Raw genomic sequence first — 18104 nt, 5'->3', positions numbered from 1 at the left:
TGATCTGCTATGCTCTCACCGGGTCTTTCGGAGCACTCCCTCCTCCCTTCTCCGGACGGGACTCCTCCTCCTGCGTGGCTCCGGAGGCTCCGTGCTGTCCACCCTCGCGGGCACCAAAAAGGGGAAATAGAAGAGAGGCGGGTATCAGTTGACAGGAGTAGTTTTCAACACTTTCACAAGGTAGGGGCCGTGGGGGAAACACCCAGTGCAATTACATACAAGTTGGGGACTCAACCTTAAGGAAACACGGAGGGGATGTGTTGTGCAGGTAACCCGGGTTTATACTACGGAGTGAATCACTAACTAAGTTAAGCGTCGAGCTCTCTTTTTAAACCAGCCCAGAAAGCGGTTACGCACCTCTGTTAGCGGTACCCCTCCTGGCGTACGGCTGGGCGGATCGTGGTGTTGGCCTCCGGGCGTGTCCTTTTCGTCCTCTGCTCTCTCGTCTTGTCCTCCCGACTGCTCGTGGGTATCAGAGGCTTCCCCAGCTTTCGGATCCACTCTCCTGTCCGGGGTCGGTGGTTCTTCCTCCTCCGCTAGGCTGGCTTCGCTAATCCACCGTCCGCTGTCGCTCCACTCCTTCCTCCCGACTCCTCGTCCTCAGCTTCTCCACTCGTCCTCGCTGTTCTCACGTCCTCCGCTTCTCCACTCGTCCTCGCTGTTCTCCCGTCCTCCGCTTCTCCACTCGTTCTCGCTGTTCTCCCGTCCTCCGCTTCTCCACTCGTCCTCGCTGCTTCCCGCCACTCCGCTCTGCTCCTCACTGACCGCTCCTCCGGTGTAGTAACACCCCTGGTGCTTATCGGATCCGCCTTTTATCCTATGTCCCGACTCCTCCTCCTCCATCAGACCTTCGGTCCAGTTAAAGGGCCCATCCTCCTCTTCGTCACAGCTATACTTTTCCAGTCCGGTCCATATCGAGGAATGCGGGGCTGTGGAGAGAAGTGGGGGGGTCACACATGGTCAGTTCGCGCCCAAGTGCGGGGCGCACATGAGGGTCCCGGTTACATACACCCAAGACATGAAAGTAACCAGGGACTTTAGGATAAACCGGCGTGTCAGGCAGGGGTGCATTTTAGCCCCGTTTCTTTTTAACCTTTATATTAACGAACTGGAAGAGCACTTATTAAAAACCGGTACAGACTATCCATATATAGGAAGGAAGGGCGTGCCCTTCCTGCTATACGCGGACGCCGCCGTCCTAATCTCCAGAACCGCGATTGGTCTTCAAACCTTGTTAGATTCATTTTTTGATTTCATGAACTCCCGAGGCCTGAGCATCAATAATTTGAAATCTTTTACTATGTCGACAGGCTTAGGGCCAAAAAAAATATACCCCCACTCAGTAAATGGCGAAGAAATACCGACAACCAAGACTTTTTCGTACCTCGGTGTCCTTTTTGACTACAAATTAACGTGGGGACCAGCAATACAAAAGAAAAAGGGTGAGGTAGTGCGGGCTACGCGGCAATAATAGATTTTGCAAGGAAAATGGGAAACTGCCCGGTGGCTGCCGTTTTGAAGCTATACCAAGCCAAGAGCACTGCAGTCGCATGTTATGGGAGCGAAATATGGGGCTCCGTACCCTTAGACGACCTCGAGGTCATTGAAAATAACTTTTTAAAGCAAGTCTTAAGGCTCCCCAGGGGTACGGCAAACTTCTCTGTTCACGAAGAACTTGGTATGCCCTATTTAAGTGACAGGATAGCTGTAAACCCCTTGCTGTGCTAGCTAAATAGCTGGTTAAACACAGACATACCGCTCACCAGAAATATCTTGCAAGAAGCATTTGAGTGGGAAGGGAGGTACAAGATCCCGTGGATAAAATACGTCAGAAGATGTCTCCTTGAATGAGGCCGGTTGGACCTCTTCCTAGCCCCTGAGAAAATAACTAAAACTGATGTAACTTATGTGAAGAACAATTTTATGTTATCCAGGTACCTGGCGAGGGAGGAGAGAGAGTATAAGAAAAATAGTGTGAGATTGCACGCTCTGACAAAAACCTGTCTACATATGGAACCTTATCTAGCTTGGCCTCTGTCGGGCTATGAACGCATTTTGTTGACAAGGTTTCGATTTGATATGATTCACTTATTGTTAGCTGTACCAAGTGGGGCACATAGAGGACAAGTGTTGCCAGCTTGCGGCTGCGACAATAAGTCTCCGCAAGATCTGGCACACTTTTTATTCTTTTGCTCGTATTATACAGTTCCTCGAAATCTGTTTTTAAAACCTCTACTCAAACAGCTGTATTTTGCACAAATCAGACTAGCACTTTATTACCTTCAAATGCTAAATAGTGACTGCACCATGTATGTATGTAGTTTTTTAAAATTAGCAGTTAAATTTAGAAAAAGTATGGAAGGGTAATTCATTTTGTTACTGATAGGTATATCTTTTTAACTTATATCGTATTTTTATCTCTTTTAAACCTGTAATTCCGCTTGTGTCCGTTTCCATGTGGAAATACTCCTTTTTACAATTATATTTTGTGTCAAATGTTTACGAAATGTACTTTTATGATTGTTATATGTAAACAATCGAATAAAGATATTTTACTTACTTACTTACTTCCATATGTTCTCTATTGTAAACGACCCAATACCGTTGGGTATTTTAATAAATACCTTATATAATGAACTATTTATTTTGCAAAGCAACACATTTGTTTAATGTCCACGCTATATATAAAACTGAGATTTAGAGCTAGCGAGCAAACGAACTCTCGACTCTTTCACTTAAGATTGCACGTACTTCACGAAAAGTGCGAGGACGTACGCTACCAACACGAGCCAAGTTTCGTTTCATTGGCACGTTCACAGGGCGGGGCTGGCAGGATTCGCATTCCTTGAGACGGAAGGAGGGACGTCTTGTCTGTCCACGCCCTTTTAGTTAGTTATGATAATCCCCGCTATCCTCAGAATCTTCCTTTGTTGACTGAAGCTGCAGGACGGAGAGTTGGAGTAGTATCACACCGGCGTACTTGGGGTTGGTCAACGCTCCTAGTTCGGAGGGAAAAGAGTATTTAACTGTTAATGTCGTTTTAGTACCGAATGTTAAGCGCCCGTTTGATTTTTAAGTGAAAAGATTGCGGTATTTGAGGGCGCGGACAACGGGTACAGGTGGCTTGTTATGCGATATAATTCAATTGCTTTTACGAGAGTTAAAAAATGAAGACGGAAAATATAACGTTTATGCTGAAAAAATATATTTTTGTTATTAAAAACCGGGGGGGTTCGTAGAACGAGTTGGCCTTCCCTAGTATTTGGCTCCACCTTCCCTTCTATTATAGTAGTTGTGTTAACATGCTTGGTGATCTGTTTCAGTTATGTAGTTGCACTTCTCAGAGGCGCAACTAGAGCCAAATTTCGGGGGGGGGGGGGGGGGGGCTGAACCTTTAATCATTAGGCAGAGTGCAGCTGCAGGGGCTCTTAAAGGGGGTGAAACTACTGCAAGGCATAGTTAACATTCACATGGTCTTTTAAAGACCTGTGAAACGTTCGGTTGCGGCTCTGTGTGTGCCCGGGATCTGTCTCATCCCGGGCTTCCACACACGACTGGGGGGGGGGGGGGGCTGCTGCTGAAGCCCGGTGAGTCCAATAGGTGTTGCGCGCCTGGCACTTCTTGACATTAATATTCTATTTGTAGTTAGGGCGTTTCTGCTAGCTAAGAATATATTTTTGTGAGCTGCGTGACTAGGAATGGCGCCCTTGGCGTTTTGTAGAATGGTAGTGTCCAAAAAAGGGTAGTTAAGTGGCTCCGTGTTATCGATGTCGCTGTCAGTGCCTTGCGGTAAAAAAATAAATAAATGCGTTTTACACGCAACGGTTTGCAATATTACTTGGAAAAGCCAAATCAAAGGAGAACGCTGCATTTAAGAATTAAGGCTGATTTTTTTTTAACAAATTGCACGTGAACATGGACTGCAGTAGCAATTGCGGCAGGATTGGTAATCCTGGCGTGTCAACATTTGTCAACGATAAAAGGGCGATTTTGCTGGGGGGCGTAGATTTTCGCAGATTTGTATTTGAGTGGAGAACATTTTAAACGGAAGATACATTTGAATACTCTACTTTCGGTGAAATTTATTTGATCGTTCCTGAATAGGGACGGTTGCAGATATACTTAATTCCTAACGGTATCTGCTCCCGGCACGTGTTAGCTGTAGTCTTGCAGAGCTGGATATTTTGGAGCTGCCATTTTGAATACGCAATAGAAGCGGCACGTTTCAGGTGGGTTGGGTAGTTTTAGTGGCTCTGTCGTAGAGTCCTCTCCGCCCGCTTGCAGACGTAAGCTATCGATTATGTTCCCACCTACCTCAACGTTGCTCGTCTTTTTCTTTGTTAATCTGCTGCATGTAACTTTTGCAACTATTCGATCGAAATCTTGACCACGTGTTAAGATGGACTAGACGGGGAGATTCGTCCCGCAATCGCGGTCGTGCTACTTTTTCTTCCTCAAAAGATAAATGTTGGGCCATATACCATAGTTTATTGCTTCCGTTTTATACCGCCTTGTCCCAGTCATGCAGCATACTTGCCCCCTTATCTCCGGATTTTATCACTACTTGGGAAAATGGAGACAGTCTTTTGACCGAAAAACTTGTTCCCCAGTCAGAACTTAGTTAAATGTAAAGTTCCTTATTTGTGAAATCCTGGTATTTTGGGGGTTCTTGTAGTTTAAGGTGTACCATTGTAGTCGTCCAGATCGGTGAGTACGGCCGCTATTCCTTCGTGTCCTGGGTCAGTGTCACCTTTTTGTAATTTCTGAGTTAAGCTGGTTGGCCTACTTTTCTTTCGCCTAATGGTTTTGGTGTTGGTATTTTGGGTACAATCAACTGGCTAACTGTATTGGCCAATTTTTGTTTTGAAATATGCTCTTTCCCATTGTATTACGTACCAAGATTTAAAATATAAATACTTTCTCTTTAACACTCCCAACGTTGCATGCTTTCTGTACTTTACATTAGCATTACTTTCACGCATTAACAAGTACAAAAAATGCATTTAAAATGTTGATGTTGTCCTTTTTATTCTTTCAATTAATGCTGATCATGTACGTTTTTCTTGTAGGTTTAACGTGGAGAATCACTTTTTGATTTCCTCTTAATTTTTTTCTAGTTAACCTGCTTTTCCTTTGAAGAAAAGATGTCGTACTATGCTGTGAGAAATGGCAGGAATCCCGGTGTCTATCATAGTTGGTGAGTGAGGTTTGAAATATGTCTCCGGTAATGGTGCTGCTTCCATTTTTGTTTCAGAACACAACATATTTGCGACTTAAGTTTTAATCATGAACCAAATATTCTCGTTCCTGAGCCAAACTAATTCATGTTGGCTCAAATTACTTCAAGAAATTGCTTAAGCCAATTAAGGGCAGCCGTTAAAGCTAGGGACTTTACTGTGACTGTATCCTAGTCATCCTCAACTTTGGGTGTCTGCTGCTGTTACTAGTGGCTAAAGTTACTATTGTGTTCTAGGGGCCGAAGCCTCACAAACATTGGCGATACATTACAAAAGAAGGACTGCAATATTGAACAGTTTTTGTGACGTTTAAGTACCATATATGTAGGAAGAAGGTAACTGGGATATTTCAATCTAAAGTTGAAACTGACAATGAAGAGCCATGGAGATCTTGCAGCTACTGAAGAGACCTTGCCATGAAAAAAAAACTTTCTTCCATCAGATTACTCGGTTGGAAAGTAGGAAGGGGCCTGGTGAGTTGTAAACGACTGAAAGGTTGTAACAGCCCTCTGGGGTGTAGGGTGAAAGTTGTGTACTTGAAAACCTTTAACAAGCATTTGCAATACAATAAGTCTCTCCTTAACACAAGTTTAAGCTATTGGCATTGGATATGACAGTGCATTTTATTTATGTTTTAAAAGCAAAGACACAAATAAAAGGCATTGTCACTTACAATGCCATTAGTTCAGACTGGCTTAAAAGCGAGACCTATTGCATTGCAAATGCAGGGCACCAACGACAGCGGGCTGGGGTTGGCAGAAGGCACGGACAACGGGAAGGGGGTGTGCAAGGCACCAAAGCACGTCCTGCCTGCAGTAAAAAAAAATGAAGAAAATAGTGCTCACTGTCTAAATAACACGCATCCTGTAACAAACCAAGTAAAGGGACCAGTCGCCATGGGAGGTGACCAGTGAAGGTGGCAGTACTAAGAAGACTAATAATCCTATTTTCGAATCAGAAGTCAGCATTTCAGACACTGACACAAGTCAATGCAACAAGATGAATAATGTTTCACCTTAGAGTCTGAGGCAGAAAAGAGATGCAAGTAAGTGTGTAGGAGAGTGGTATGTTTTTTTTAAAGATCACAATGAAACAGCGAAAAAGAAGATGCAATGAAGAGGTAGTAAACCTGTATATTGGAGGAAGAATGAGGAAAGTGGCGAACAAAGCGAGGAGGAGTGAGAAAGGGGAAGGGTGGGAGTGGCGACAGCAAGAAAGAAATGAAAAAACAAGGAAGGGACGAAGAGGAACAATTGAGGGAAATCTGGCATGAAAGAGAGAAGTAACAAAAGTAAAAGATAAATTCATAAAGAATATTGGAAAGAGCCACAAAAACATAAAGATAAAGTACATGTAAAAAAGTACGAGACCAAGAATGAAGGAAAAAGAAAGATAGAAAAAAGAACGGGAGGGTGACAGATAGCAAGAAAGAGACGCAGAAAGAGCTGCCTTTAACATTTTACGGCGGGCACTTTGTCTCGGCCGCTGTCAGTTCTGCTCTCACCCGGACAATGCCCCAGACTGAGGTGTGAAGTTCCCTGGTAGGATGAAAGGAAAGGCCATGGGTGCTGAAGAGAAAACTATTGTCTCCGGAGCCCGGCTCAGATACCGGGCTGCCTCCCAGTCTCTTGGGTTGGAGGGTGCAGCGGCCCCTCTGAGGACAAGAAGTAGAACCTGCTGGGCCGGGGAGAAGTGTGGGGGCGCACAGAAAATTCAAGCAGTTAAGAAGATGGCGCCCAAAAGCTCGCTCCACCACAGTCTAGACGGTGGTCTGTGTCACAGGTGTAACGCATTCATCTATCTGAAAGCGCGTAATTACTTAACTTGGGATGAACCATTTGTGAGAGTGCCATCTTTCTTGCATGATATGCCCCCACTTTTTGCTAAATTGCTGATTTACTTTGACTGAGTGTACCCTGGGTTCCTGCCAATCCGGTACCCAGGGCCTGTGTTCATTCCCTAAAATCTGCATTGAAGCTTAAACCCAATTGGCATCTCTGGCCACATGTCAGCCCCTGGTAAATGGTACCCAGGGCACTGTGACCACCAGAGAAGGCCCATAAGGGCTGCAGCACTTATTGTGCCACCCTTAGGCCCTGTACCCTGACACACACACACTTCCTTTGCAGGCTGAGTGTCTTGGTGCAGAACAAAACAGACCAGGCACACCTCCCTTTGTGCCATGCCCACAAACCCACTGCCCTGGCATACCTCGGTCACCCCTCTAGCTGGATGCACTATGCCAGTGGTGTGGGCACAGGTGCATGAGCCCTCTGCCCCTACAGTACCCAGGGCCATTCCTGGGCACCAAGTGCAGTGATACCATTAAGAGTATATGGTGCTGGGAGGTCGTCATCACGAGCTCCACAACACCATGATGGCTACACTGAAGACTGAAGTTTGCTATCAATCTTCTCAGCACATTAAACCCACAATGATACCAGTGTGGCATTTAATGTACAATGCACAACAGAGCGCAACTTAGTTACCCCCTGAAACTAACCTACAACCTGTGTTCTGACTGAGAGGCTGCCTAGGCTGCCACACAGCAGACCTGTTGCTGGACCCCTGGATGGAGATCACCCGCTCTCCTGGGCTTGCAACAATGCACATCCTGGCCGAGGTGCTAGGCCTCCTTCCCCAGGATGGGCAGGGGGAAGCTTAGAAGGCATGCCACCCTTGAGAGCTTCTCCAGGCCACTTGCTGTACTCAGCAACTGGCCCCCACCGGTTCTGACCCCCACACTGGTGGGAAGACAGGCGGGAAAACCTAAGTGAGGAAAGTGGGTATGCCAGCCTCTGCCAACTCCACCCCTCAGGTGGGCGAGGAGAGGTGAAGCGCAACACCGGGCTCTCGCCATCTTTAGGATGGGGGAGCCCTGCCCCATCAGGGATGGGCTCCTGCCCCTCTCCCACAGGAGTGGCAAGATAGGGGATGTACTCACCCCAGGGAAGCGACCCATTGGTCCCTGACCTTCCCATACCTGTAACCTCTAAATTTAGTATTTAGGGGCACCCTGAACCTTCTTTCCCCTGATCCCGATTTTGAAACCAGAAGAAGACCTGCATGCTAACATAAGGACAACACCAACTGACTTGGCCCCAGCTCTACAGGTCTGTCGAACCTTGAACCTGCTCCTGCTAAAATGTTGGCGTCTCCAGTGGTCAGCAACCTCAAACCCCGGAGGACCTGACTGCCTTGCTCATCTAAAGACTGGGACTCACTCCCACGAGCAGTGGTTCTGCTACAAATGCAACAACCCCTGGTGCCAGCCAGGAACCGTGAATCCAGCACTGCACCACCCTGAGCCCAGCCTGTGCCTGAATGTTCAAAGACCACAAGGAGGTCGTTCCCCGCCCCCCACCCCACTGATTGTGACCCTGAATCCAGCACCCAAGGACCCTCCTGATGACACTTGCATTCTCACAACAAGGGACCCCTACAACCGCGACCAGCTGAGGGTAAGATTTCCTGACACCCCTGCACCCGCCGCCCCCACGGCCCCCTGTGCCCAACTCCTGGGTGGCTACCGAATCTACAGCTGCCAAACTTATCTCTTGAAGTGGTGGTCGCCCCTGAAGAATCTCCGTCCCCGAGCCTGCCGTCTTTGTTCAACTTCAAGCTTTCCCATTGGAATGCATTGGGCGACAGACTGCCCAAAAGCACCCTGCACCCAGCCGCCAGAGTGCCACTGGAAGTGCAGCATATGTCCGATCTTACTTCCCCCACCTGCCCAGTGCAAGTGAGCAGGAGCCCAGCTCCCAAAGCCGCCTGGCTTGCCTGCTAACACTCACCAACCTAAGGCCCCCTAGCCTCTTTAGGATAATATTGGACCTACTAACTCTGCACCCGGCTGCCCCTGTGCCGCTGAGGGTGTAACTGTACTTACCTGACCCTGAGAGACCCCAGAGTCTACCTACAGAACCTTAACTCTGCCAGCCGAGTACTTGCCCAAAGACCGAGAACTTGATTTTCTCCATAGGGTAACATTGGCTGGGTTTCACTCAGAATTTCTACGTGTCGAGTTTTGCAACTTGAAAATATTCCTGAAAAATCGTCCAATAAACTAAATTACTCACCTTCTTTCTGGAGACCCTAGTGCTGGATCTTTGTGCCCATTGCAAAAAACACAGTTGATGGACAGAATGCAGAACAATGTCTTACATTCACCCCAGTACAAAGATCTGGGCCTAAATCCATAGTTTTTTTGCACTCCACACCACCCTAGGTCAAACAATGGCTATATACAAATCAGCCTTGACCCTGTGCCTCATGGGAACAGTCCAGCCCGAACTACCAAGCCATGACGTAGCCTATGTAGCATTTTACCAGATTTGTCTCCCCATTGACAAATTCTGCTGCGCGTCGCCAGCCAGACTTGCTTCGCTTCCTCCAGGAGGATGGTCGCGTAGGACTGCTGCGCCTGAAGCCGGCGTCACACCCCCCACCCCCATCTGCCTCCCTACTCTGGCGGTCCAGTCGTTCAATCTCTGCCCGGACCAGTTCCCCTCGGCGCTGCCGGCGAGCCGCCGCACACCAGGTTATATCCACACCCCGGAGGGTGTGCTTCATCGCTTCCCAAACTGTTGGCGCACCAGACACAGAGCCCACGTTCGTGGCTAGGAAGTCCGAGATCGCTACCCTCGTGCTATTATCCTTCGTTCAATAGGTGCCACACTGAGGCGCCTACATATGGGCGACCGCCTCCCGTCCAGCTGCAGTACCACATAGATTGGGGAATGGTCGGACATACCCCTCTGGAGAATGCCAGTAGACGCCACCCTTAAAGCCACTCCTCTAGGGACAAAGAGGTAGTCCAACCTGGAGAATGACGCATGAACCAACTAAAGGTAAGTGAACCCCCTCTCATTGCCATGACAGAGCTGCCATGTGTCAAGGCTGGAGACCAGCGCGTGTAGCCTCGTGGGCTGAGAACCCCCCCTACTCTCACCAGACCTATGTCTGTCCTGGGAGAAGTCCATAACGTCGTTGCAATCCCCCCCACCCCCTTAGCTGACACCCCTTTCAGGCATGTCGGACCATAGCGCCAACAATTGCTCTACTAGATGCCACTGCAAGGGGGGTGGGGCGTAAACGCAGCCCAGCTCAATTGGAACATCCCCAATGGTTCCCCGGACAAAGACAAATCGCCCCTGCCCATCCAACCACTGCTGTGCGTGCACATAGGGGACCCTACGATGTATAAGAATTTCAACCCCTCTGGACCCTTGTGTAAAGCCTGCTTGAGACCTGTTCGTAGCCATAGCGCTGTAGACAGGGAACCTTGGAGCCCATCAGGTGGGTTTCTTGCAGTAGGAGAACGTCAACCCTGACCCTCTTGGCCGGGCGTAGCACCGCACCCCGCTTAGTTTTGTCGAAGCCCTCGGACATTCCAACTGACAATGCGGAGGGCGCCCTTTGACCCCGGAACAGTCATCAACTCACTAGCCATCTAAGAGCATGCAATCCTGTGGCCCTATTCTGTAGACCAGGTGGAGAGTGGACCCTCCATGCGAAACCCAGCACGAACGCGCATTGCAACCCCAACACGCAACAACCCCCCACCCCATACCTCAAAAAACTCTGAAGTACCTGTCACAGTGAGACGGGAGCCAAGCCCCCAACGGTGGGACCCGGGTCCATCTCACCAATGGATCCCTAACTTACCACCAATGATAGTCCAACCTGTTGCCTACAGGTGTCGCGTCAATAGGGTCTGAGCCCTCCTATGGGATCCCGCAAGAAACCAGCAAGACGTCACACTTGGTCCAGTTAGGACTCCTCCTCAACCTGATGCCCACTTGTCGGGACGGATGGTCCATCGCTCGGCAACTGTCGCCCATCGTCTACCAACGCCGGGCTGCAGGACAGCGATCGCCTCTGGGATCTAGATTTCCTGCTACCCCGCCTGCGATGTCTCTGCGAGCCCTGCTGCAACCCCCTAGCTCCAGGAAGAGTTAGAATGCCGTCCGGGCGGCGTATGGGTCCTCACCCGCACAGTTTCGTCCGTCAACTTAAAAACGCCCTCCGTGGTGTTAAAGATCAAGGTACGGGACTGGAAGACCACACAGAGGCGTGCCGGGAATAGTAGTGCATATGGCAACTTGAGCTCCCTCAGCCGGGCCTTGGCAGACGGGAAATACTGGCGCTGCTGCTGCACCAGCCGCATGTAGTCTGGGAACACCATGATCCACTGATTGTCATAGAGCTCGAGCCTGCTTCAGAAATGTGTCCCGATCAAAATAGTTCTAGAGCCGCGCTATGGCGGGGCCGAGCTCCCCCCGGCGGCTTCTGAGCTAGCGCCCTGTGCGCCCTCCAACCACTGCGTGAGGAATCGCTCCATGTTGCCAGATTCACATCCCTCTGGAAAACCCACAAAGCGCAGGTTGTTGCGCCTGGCCCTCCCTTCGGTATCCTCAACCCGCACCGCCAGGCCCCTGTGTACTCTCAAGCTTCGCCACCCTCTGCTTGAGGATAGTGACATCGTCCTCCACACCCCACACACGCTCCTCTGCCTCCGTTATGCCGGACACTGCATTGCGCAAATCCTGCCGCAACAGCATCACATCTGACCCAACTGTGCCAATCTTAGCGTCCATCATGTCCCTCGATTGGGTGATTGCTGCCAGCAACGCTGCATTGTCCGGCGGGGCCTCCTGCTCGTGGCCGGCCGCGCCGCTCGCCTTCCCGGGGCCAGTGAACTTATCAATGGGTCCCTGTGCAGCCGGGGCGATGCCCCCCTTGCCCCTAGTCATGGCAAGTGTCCGCTGACACCCCGCCAGGGCACCCGGGGACCGACCTCCCACGAAACGGCGCCCCAATACACCCGGGTCCGCGCCGGAATTGATTACTAGCAAGTCCGCTTCCAGGGAGAAGGCACCGTCGTCCGGCAGGGGATGTAGGGAATCAGCGCCACCAATACCTCCGCGATGTAAGGCCCTCCACCGCAGTCACCAGCATCCACAAATTGGCGTCCCCTCCGGGTTCTGCTCACCACCGCTCCGCCGCGTGTCCCCTGCAAGATCTGCTGTCCCTGGCCACTCTCCACGCACTGCTGCCACTGGTGTTATGGGGGGGTTGGGCCCTGTCACTCGCCCCTAGTGTTATCCCCGGGCCACGCCCCCTGGACTTGGGCAGCCACGAGTGCCCGGGCGGCTCCCACCGCACCTCCGTGCACCAGTGCTGCCCGATCCGACCGCCCATCACAATATCGGCCCAGAGATAGGGTAATTGGGAGGAAAGGAGCCCCCACTCTGTGTCCCCAGCAGAGCGGCGCCCACCGCCGTAGAGAGCAAAGATGGCGGCCGCAGCTCCCAACACTGTCGTTTCGGCCGGCCCTCCGGCTGTACAGGATCCTAGGCGCAGGGCGGAGTGCTCCCCCACCGGTTTCTCGCCTGGGGAACTGATGATTCGGGTCCGACCCGGCCGAGATCGGCCATCGCCAGCAACCAGCCGCCGGCACACCACCGCCGTCTGTCTGCCAAGCGCCGCCTGCCGCGACCTCCCGGGCCTCCTCGGCGGTAGTCCCTGGCTTCAAATATGGCCGCTAGGCTGCGACCCACAGAATCGGCCGCGCCGGCCCGCTGACCCACCGGCCGTCCAGTTCGGGGCGTCGGACCGTCGCCTCCAGGGCCAGGAAACCAAGCGCTCCCTCCAGGACCAGTTCCACGTCCAAGGGAGCCAGGATCAAGGAAGGATAATCACCAGGCTGGACGGAGCGCTGTACCACACGCGACCCAGTCTCCGGTTAAGATTTTTAAGTCCACGTTCAGAAGTGAAGTTGGACGAAAGGATGCACACTGTCATTTGTCCTTACCCGCTTTAGGAATAACCGTAACCAGTGCCTCCAACACTGGCGGGAGGAGGTTATCCGCCCCCATAGAGTTGTATGCCCTTACCAGCCTCGGGGTGTGCATAAGGTTTTGTAAAAAAGGGGAGAACGCATCGGGACCTGGTGATTTTTGCAGTTTTAATTTGGATATAGCGGACATGACGTCATCCAGCCTAATAGGGGCTTTGAGGTCCTCTACTTGACTCTGCGCCAACTTGGCAGTGGTCGTCCCCTGTAAATATTAAGCTGGGCTGTCCTTGTGTAGTATCTGGGCCCCTTATACGGATGCATAGAACTGCCTGAAAGTTTCAGCTATGCCTTGATAAGTAGTCTGCTCCTGTCTGAGCTGGTCTGTCACCTTGGGGATATGAGAGGACTGTCCTTGTGCATGTAGTGGGTTAGCTAAAAGCTTCCCCCTTCTATCTCCCTCCACATAAAAGGCATACCTAAGCCGCAAAGCAGCAAACTCGGCCCTATCTTTGTCCAGGCCCACCAACGGGTCTCTCGCTGTCTTGAGTTGTTTCCAGGCACTAGGCATGCCAGTTCTTTGGTGGATACGCTCTAGATTAGCTACTGTCAGAGAGGTGCTCTCTTTTCTCTCTACTAATCTTGTCCGCTGCGGATATAGCTAGGAGCTCTCCCCTGACCATCGCCATCAGGGCATCCCATAGAATCGCTATTATCATATCTAATTGTCATTAGTGGCCAGGTAATCAATTATGGTTTTGGAGATTTGCTCAACTACAGAGGGGTGCTGCAATATCGCCTCCCTAAGATGCGAGGGGGTCTATGGTGGTATAGAGGCAAGGATATACAAACAGCTAAGTGATCGGACAGGGTGCATGGGAGGATCTCCACCTTTTGCCAGTTGTCAGTATGTCCGATGTCAATCTATGGTCTATTGTGGCATACATTTTGTGGGAGTGCGAGTAGAACGTATACACCCTGGTAAGTGGGTGGTGTAGTCTCCAGGTGTCCTTGAGCCCTGCCTCAGTCAGTAGGTGCTTCCCCGTAAGGGCCCCATTCTGCCTTGAGCGCTGAGTAATGCGCTGTCTGGGGAGCCTGTCAGCTCCTGAATTGCATCACTGAGGAACCTTTCCTGACCATCGTTGGGAACATAGACTGAAGCTATTGTGAAAGTGTTTTGTCCCAGTGTGAAAGTATACTCTTAAGAGTCTGCTTTTAATCTTGCCTTGGAACCTAGCTGAGACCAGTATAGCCACCCCTGCCGTCATAGAGGAAGGAGATGAAAACAACTAATGGGTGTGAGAAAGTGGCTCTATATGTACTGGACCAAAGTAAGGTATAGTGTGTATAGAGGCCACCAACCCCAGATGTTTAACAGAGGTTCAAGTCAGGGCTGACCTTACACTCAAATGTGGTAGCTTGGTCGAGCAGTATGGCAGTCCCAGAGGACCGTGTAAAGCATTTGTGTCAGCAAAAGGTTTCACACACTCGAGGACGGAACTCCAGACCAATTGTTTTTATATCAAAAGATATGGTCGTTTTATTTTTAGAACCAACAGGTATCAAAATATACCTTTCTCAGTTACGAGTGATCTCAGGTTATGGATTTGCAGGACGGAAATAACTTTGTAAACACAACGGGTACAGGGGTTGCAGTAGGCAACACAGTTCTAAACACAATGTAACATTGAGCTCAATGGGTTGTTCTACAAAAAATGCAGTTGATTACTTTGTAAATTACTTTGGTAATCCCAGGCCTGGATCCTAGATTCAGTCCTGGGATCTAAGCTGAAAACAGTTTAGTAAAAACTATTTGGTCATTGTGGTGATTTTTAAGGAATAAAAAGGTATTCTAAAAGTTCACACTTAAAAACTATTCAGTGATAATCAAACAATGTTATCCAATGGGAGAAAATTCAGGTTGCAGGTAAAGTACGTTCTTGTTACTTTTGTAATCCAGTACTGGGGTCCTAGGTCCAGCACTGGGATCTCGACTTAATACAAGTGAGTAATTACCTTTCAGTAATATGTGCACATTTTAAAGAATATTTCAAGTTTTCAAAAGTAGACAGAAGAAATTTCATAGAAAAGCAGACTATGGGTTCCTATGGTGAAAACACAGGTTAATGGTGAACCCGGTTGTTGGAATTGGGGGTCTCTGGTTGGCGCAAGTATGCACTTGTGACAAACGGGGACCCTCTCCTCTAGTCTGGGCAAGGGAGCTACCCTTTAAGAATAACCCCTGCTCACCCGCTAGGTTGCGTGGTGCGAGCAGTCAAGGCTAATCTCTAGGGCACATTTAGTTAAGCATTCATATTTATTTATTTGCGAGTTTGTATCGCGCTGGCTTCACTCCCGAAGGAGTATCTCCGCGCTTTTGGCTTCTACGTACATATTGAGAGGGGAGGGTGCCATAAATTATGTGCGCTACTGTTTGAACGGGAAGGTTTTTAGCATTTTCCTAAAAGGAAGATGGTCTGCACATAGCCTAAGGGATATCGGGAGACTGTTCCAAAGAGAGGGTCCAGCTATGGATAGTGCTCTCGTTCCGTGTCTTGTCTTCTTTGCTCTAGGAACACACAGGAAGCCCTGTTCACTAGATCTGAGTGTCCGAGATGGTATATAGGGTATAAATTTAGTATTCAGGTATGCAGGACCCATTCCATTCAGGCTTTTGTGGATGGTACAGCATACCTTGAACTTTGCTCTCTGTTTGACCGACAGCCAATGGAGTTTTGTCAGCAGAGGTTTCGATGGCGTACGGGGAGGGGCATTCAGAACCAGACGGGCAGCCGTGTTCTGTGCCTCCCTGAAGTCTGTTCATAACTCCCTCGTTGGCAGACAGGAGCAAGCCATTACAATAGTCCAGGCGACTTAAAACAAGCGCCTGGACTAGTGTCTTCCTGGTATTGTCAGGTAATAGTGGGAAGATTTTCCGCATCATGCCGATTACGTGAAAGCAGGCTCCTGCTACCTGGTTGCCATGTTTGAGATTAAGCTCATGGTCTAACCGGACCCCTAGGTTTTTAAGTTTGTTTGGGGTTGGGTACTGGTCCGAGGTCACACACAGTAAATAACATTAAATAACAGTAAATAACACTGATCCCCCCCCCCCCACCACAAATGGACACCAGGCTGTATGTATATAAAAATACGTAGACTTTATGTAAAAGTTAGCCGATTTATCACAAGACCTTAAATAACATTCAATTAGGATGCACACAATACTCTTCTCAGGGTTGGAATGGATACTTTCTTGGCTGTTCAATATTTCAATTGAAGCATTACTTAAAAATACAGTTCCCTCAGCAAAGCGTTCTTTTAAGCAGTAATCACGTTGTTCCAAGAAATGCCCACAATACTATCACAAGAGGACTCTCGTGAATAGTGTCTGTGCAACTATGACTCCCGGGTGGGGCCTCTACGGTTTAACAGGCAGGAGGCTTGTCAGAAACACAAACAGACTCTCTGGTCCATGGTGGGCCCCGGGGATTAGATGCGCAAAGTACCTGTTTTCTTGGAGAATAGCTGCGGGGCAAAAGACGTTCCTCGGCGGGCTGTCCGTGGAGATCCGGCCGTAGAGAGTCCGGTGCAGGGCTTCTAGGCGGGACCTCGAGGGGGGCGCAGTGGCGGGTCCGGGCACAGGCGATCCTTTGGGGGGGCTCAGGGGCTCCAGAGCAGGGAGGCGGCCTGTACGGGGTCAACGGTACAGGACGGATCTCAATGCGGCACGGCCCCGGGGAGAAAAGTTCGATGCAGTAAGTCTACCAGGTACGCACCGTGCTGGGCCAAAAGGAAAGTCTGGCGATGGCGGCGTACGAGCCGTGTCTTCTTGGGGGCCGCTTGCTTCCACGAGGCGTGCAAGCCCAGAGCACAGGCGTACGATTCAGGAGTACACTCGGAACATACGGGCCAATTGCCAAGGTGTACGCTTCAAGCGTATGGAGCGTATGGCGCGTACTTGGCACAGGTGTACGCTTCAGGCGTATGTGGCATACTGCGGCACAGTGCTACTTCGGGGCTTGGAGAGTGCGGGCCGTACTTGCCAGGGTACGAGCTAGCGGGTCCGGGTGGCTTGAAGGCAGTGGCAATGCGACTCATAGGGGGCAAAGGTTAGCACAGTGCGAGGCGGCCTATTAGCCTACTGTGTGGACTCCGGCTCGAGGAGGAGCGGGGCCACACTGAGTCAGGCGGCACAGCATGGGCTTGATTCACAGGGCTGGTCTTTGATGCGCATTCAGCGACTGCTCCAGCGGCGGGGACACAGGCAGTTCAGCACTCGTCAGCGAAGGCGGGGGAAGAGCCCAATGGTCCTGGGGCTCAGGTCAGGGGGCCAGCTCAATTCCAGGCCCTTGGAGATCAGCGAGTAAGCACGAGTTTGTAGAAAATAAATAAAGCAAAGTCTTTCTGCAGAGTTTCTTCCTCTCCTTTGGCAGTAAAGTTCCCACTGCAGGTTTAGTCCCCCAGGATAGGGATAGTCTCTCTCCTCCAGCTTACTTTGGTTCCTTCTCCTCAGACAGAGTCTTGGTTCACAAGCAGGATCTAATTTACAAGGAGCAGGGCTCCTACTTTTATACCACATTTCGTTTGTTCTTGTAGGCCAGGGGGGCCTCTGCATAACCTCATTCAGTCTCTGAGTACTTTCTGGGTGTGTTCTGGCTTCTTCTTTCAGTGTGAGGGGCAGGCACATCAGACGCTCCACAGGGAGGTGGAGCCAGCATTGTGTGGACAGGGGCAGCCAGGAGTATTTTGATGACAGTGCTTCGCCCTTCCTGGGCCAGGTGCCGGCTGAGTCGTCAGTCGCTCCCCAGGGGGCGGAGCCAGCATTGTGGTGGCAGAGCACAGCCTGATTGAGTCCAGGGGCACTCCTACCTCCTAAGGTGTAATCCTTGCATTCACCACCTGTCATCCCCTCAGCCCTGTCACTCACACATCTCAGACAGTCAGATACACATACCAGCAGAGGCGGGCTGAAATGGTTGGGCAAGCAAATGCTAACTTTCTAAAAGTAGCATTGCAAACACAGGATATTAAAATAAACTTCACTAAAAGAAGTATTTTATTATTCT

The 18104-nt window shown here is 50.2% G+C and overlaps 1 protein-coding gene across 1 annotated transcript in view; it reads left to right on the top strand.

Annotated features, from left to right (window-relative positions):
* Positions 1-2708: 2708 nt before the first annotated feature.
* LOC147707338 (ribonuclease H1-like) overlaps positions 2709-18104 on the top strand; it is a 685720-nt gene continuing 670324 nt past the window's right edge. The window contains exons 1-2 of the mRNA XM_086926381.1: positions 2709-2985; positions 5118-5197. Of these exons, the coding sequence (XP_086782507.1) occupies positions 5145-5197 (53 nt within the window). The 5' untranslated portion in view covers positions 2709-2985; positions 5118-5144. The remainder of the gene's footprint in view (positions 2986-5117; positions 5198-18104) is intronic.

The sequence above is a fragment of the Lissotriton vulgaris genome, chromosome 6 (genome assembly GCF_964263255.1).
Source record: "Lissotriton vulgaris chromosome 6, aLisVul1.2, whole genome shotgun sequence".
NCBI lineage: Eukaryota > Metazoa > Chordata > Amphibia > Caudata > Salamandridae > Lissotriton > Lissotriton vulgaris.
Note: the sequence above shows the minus strand (reverse complement) of the source record. Positions and strands in the feature narration are given on the sequence as shown.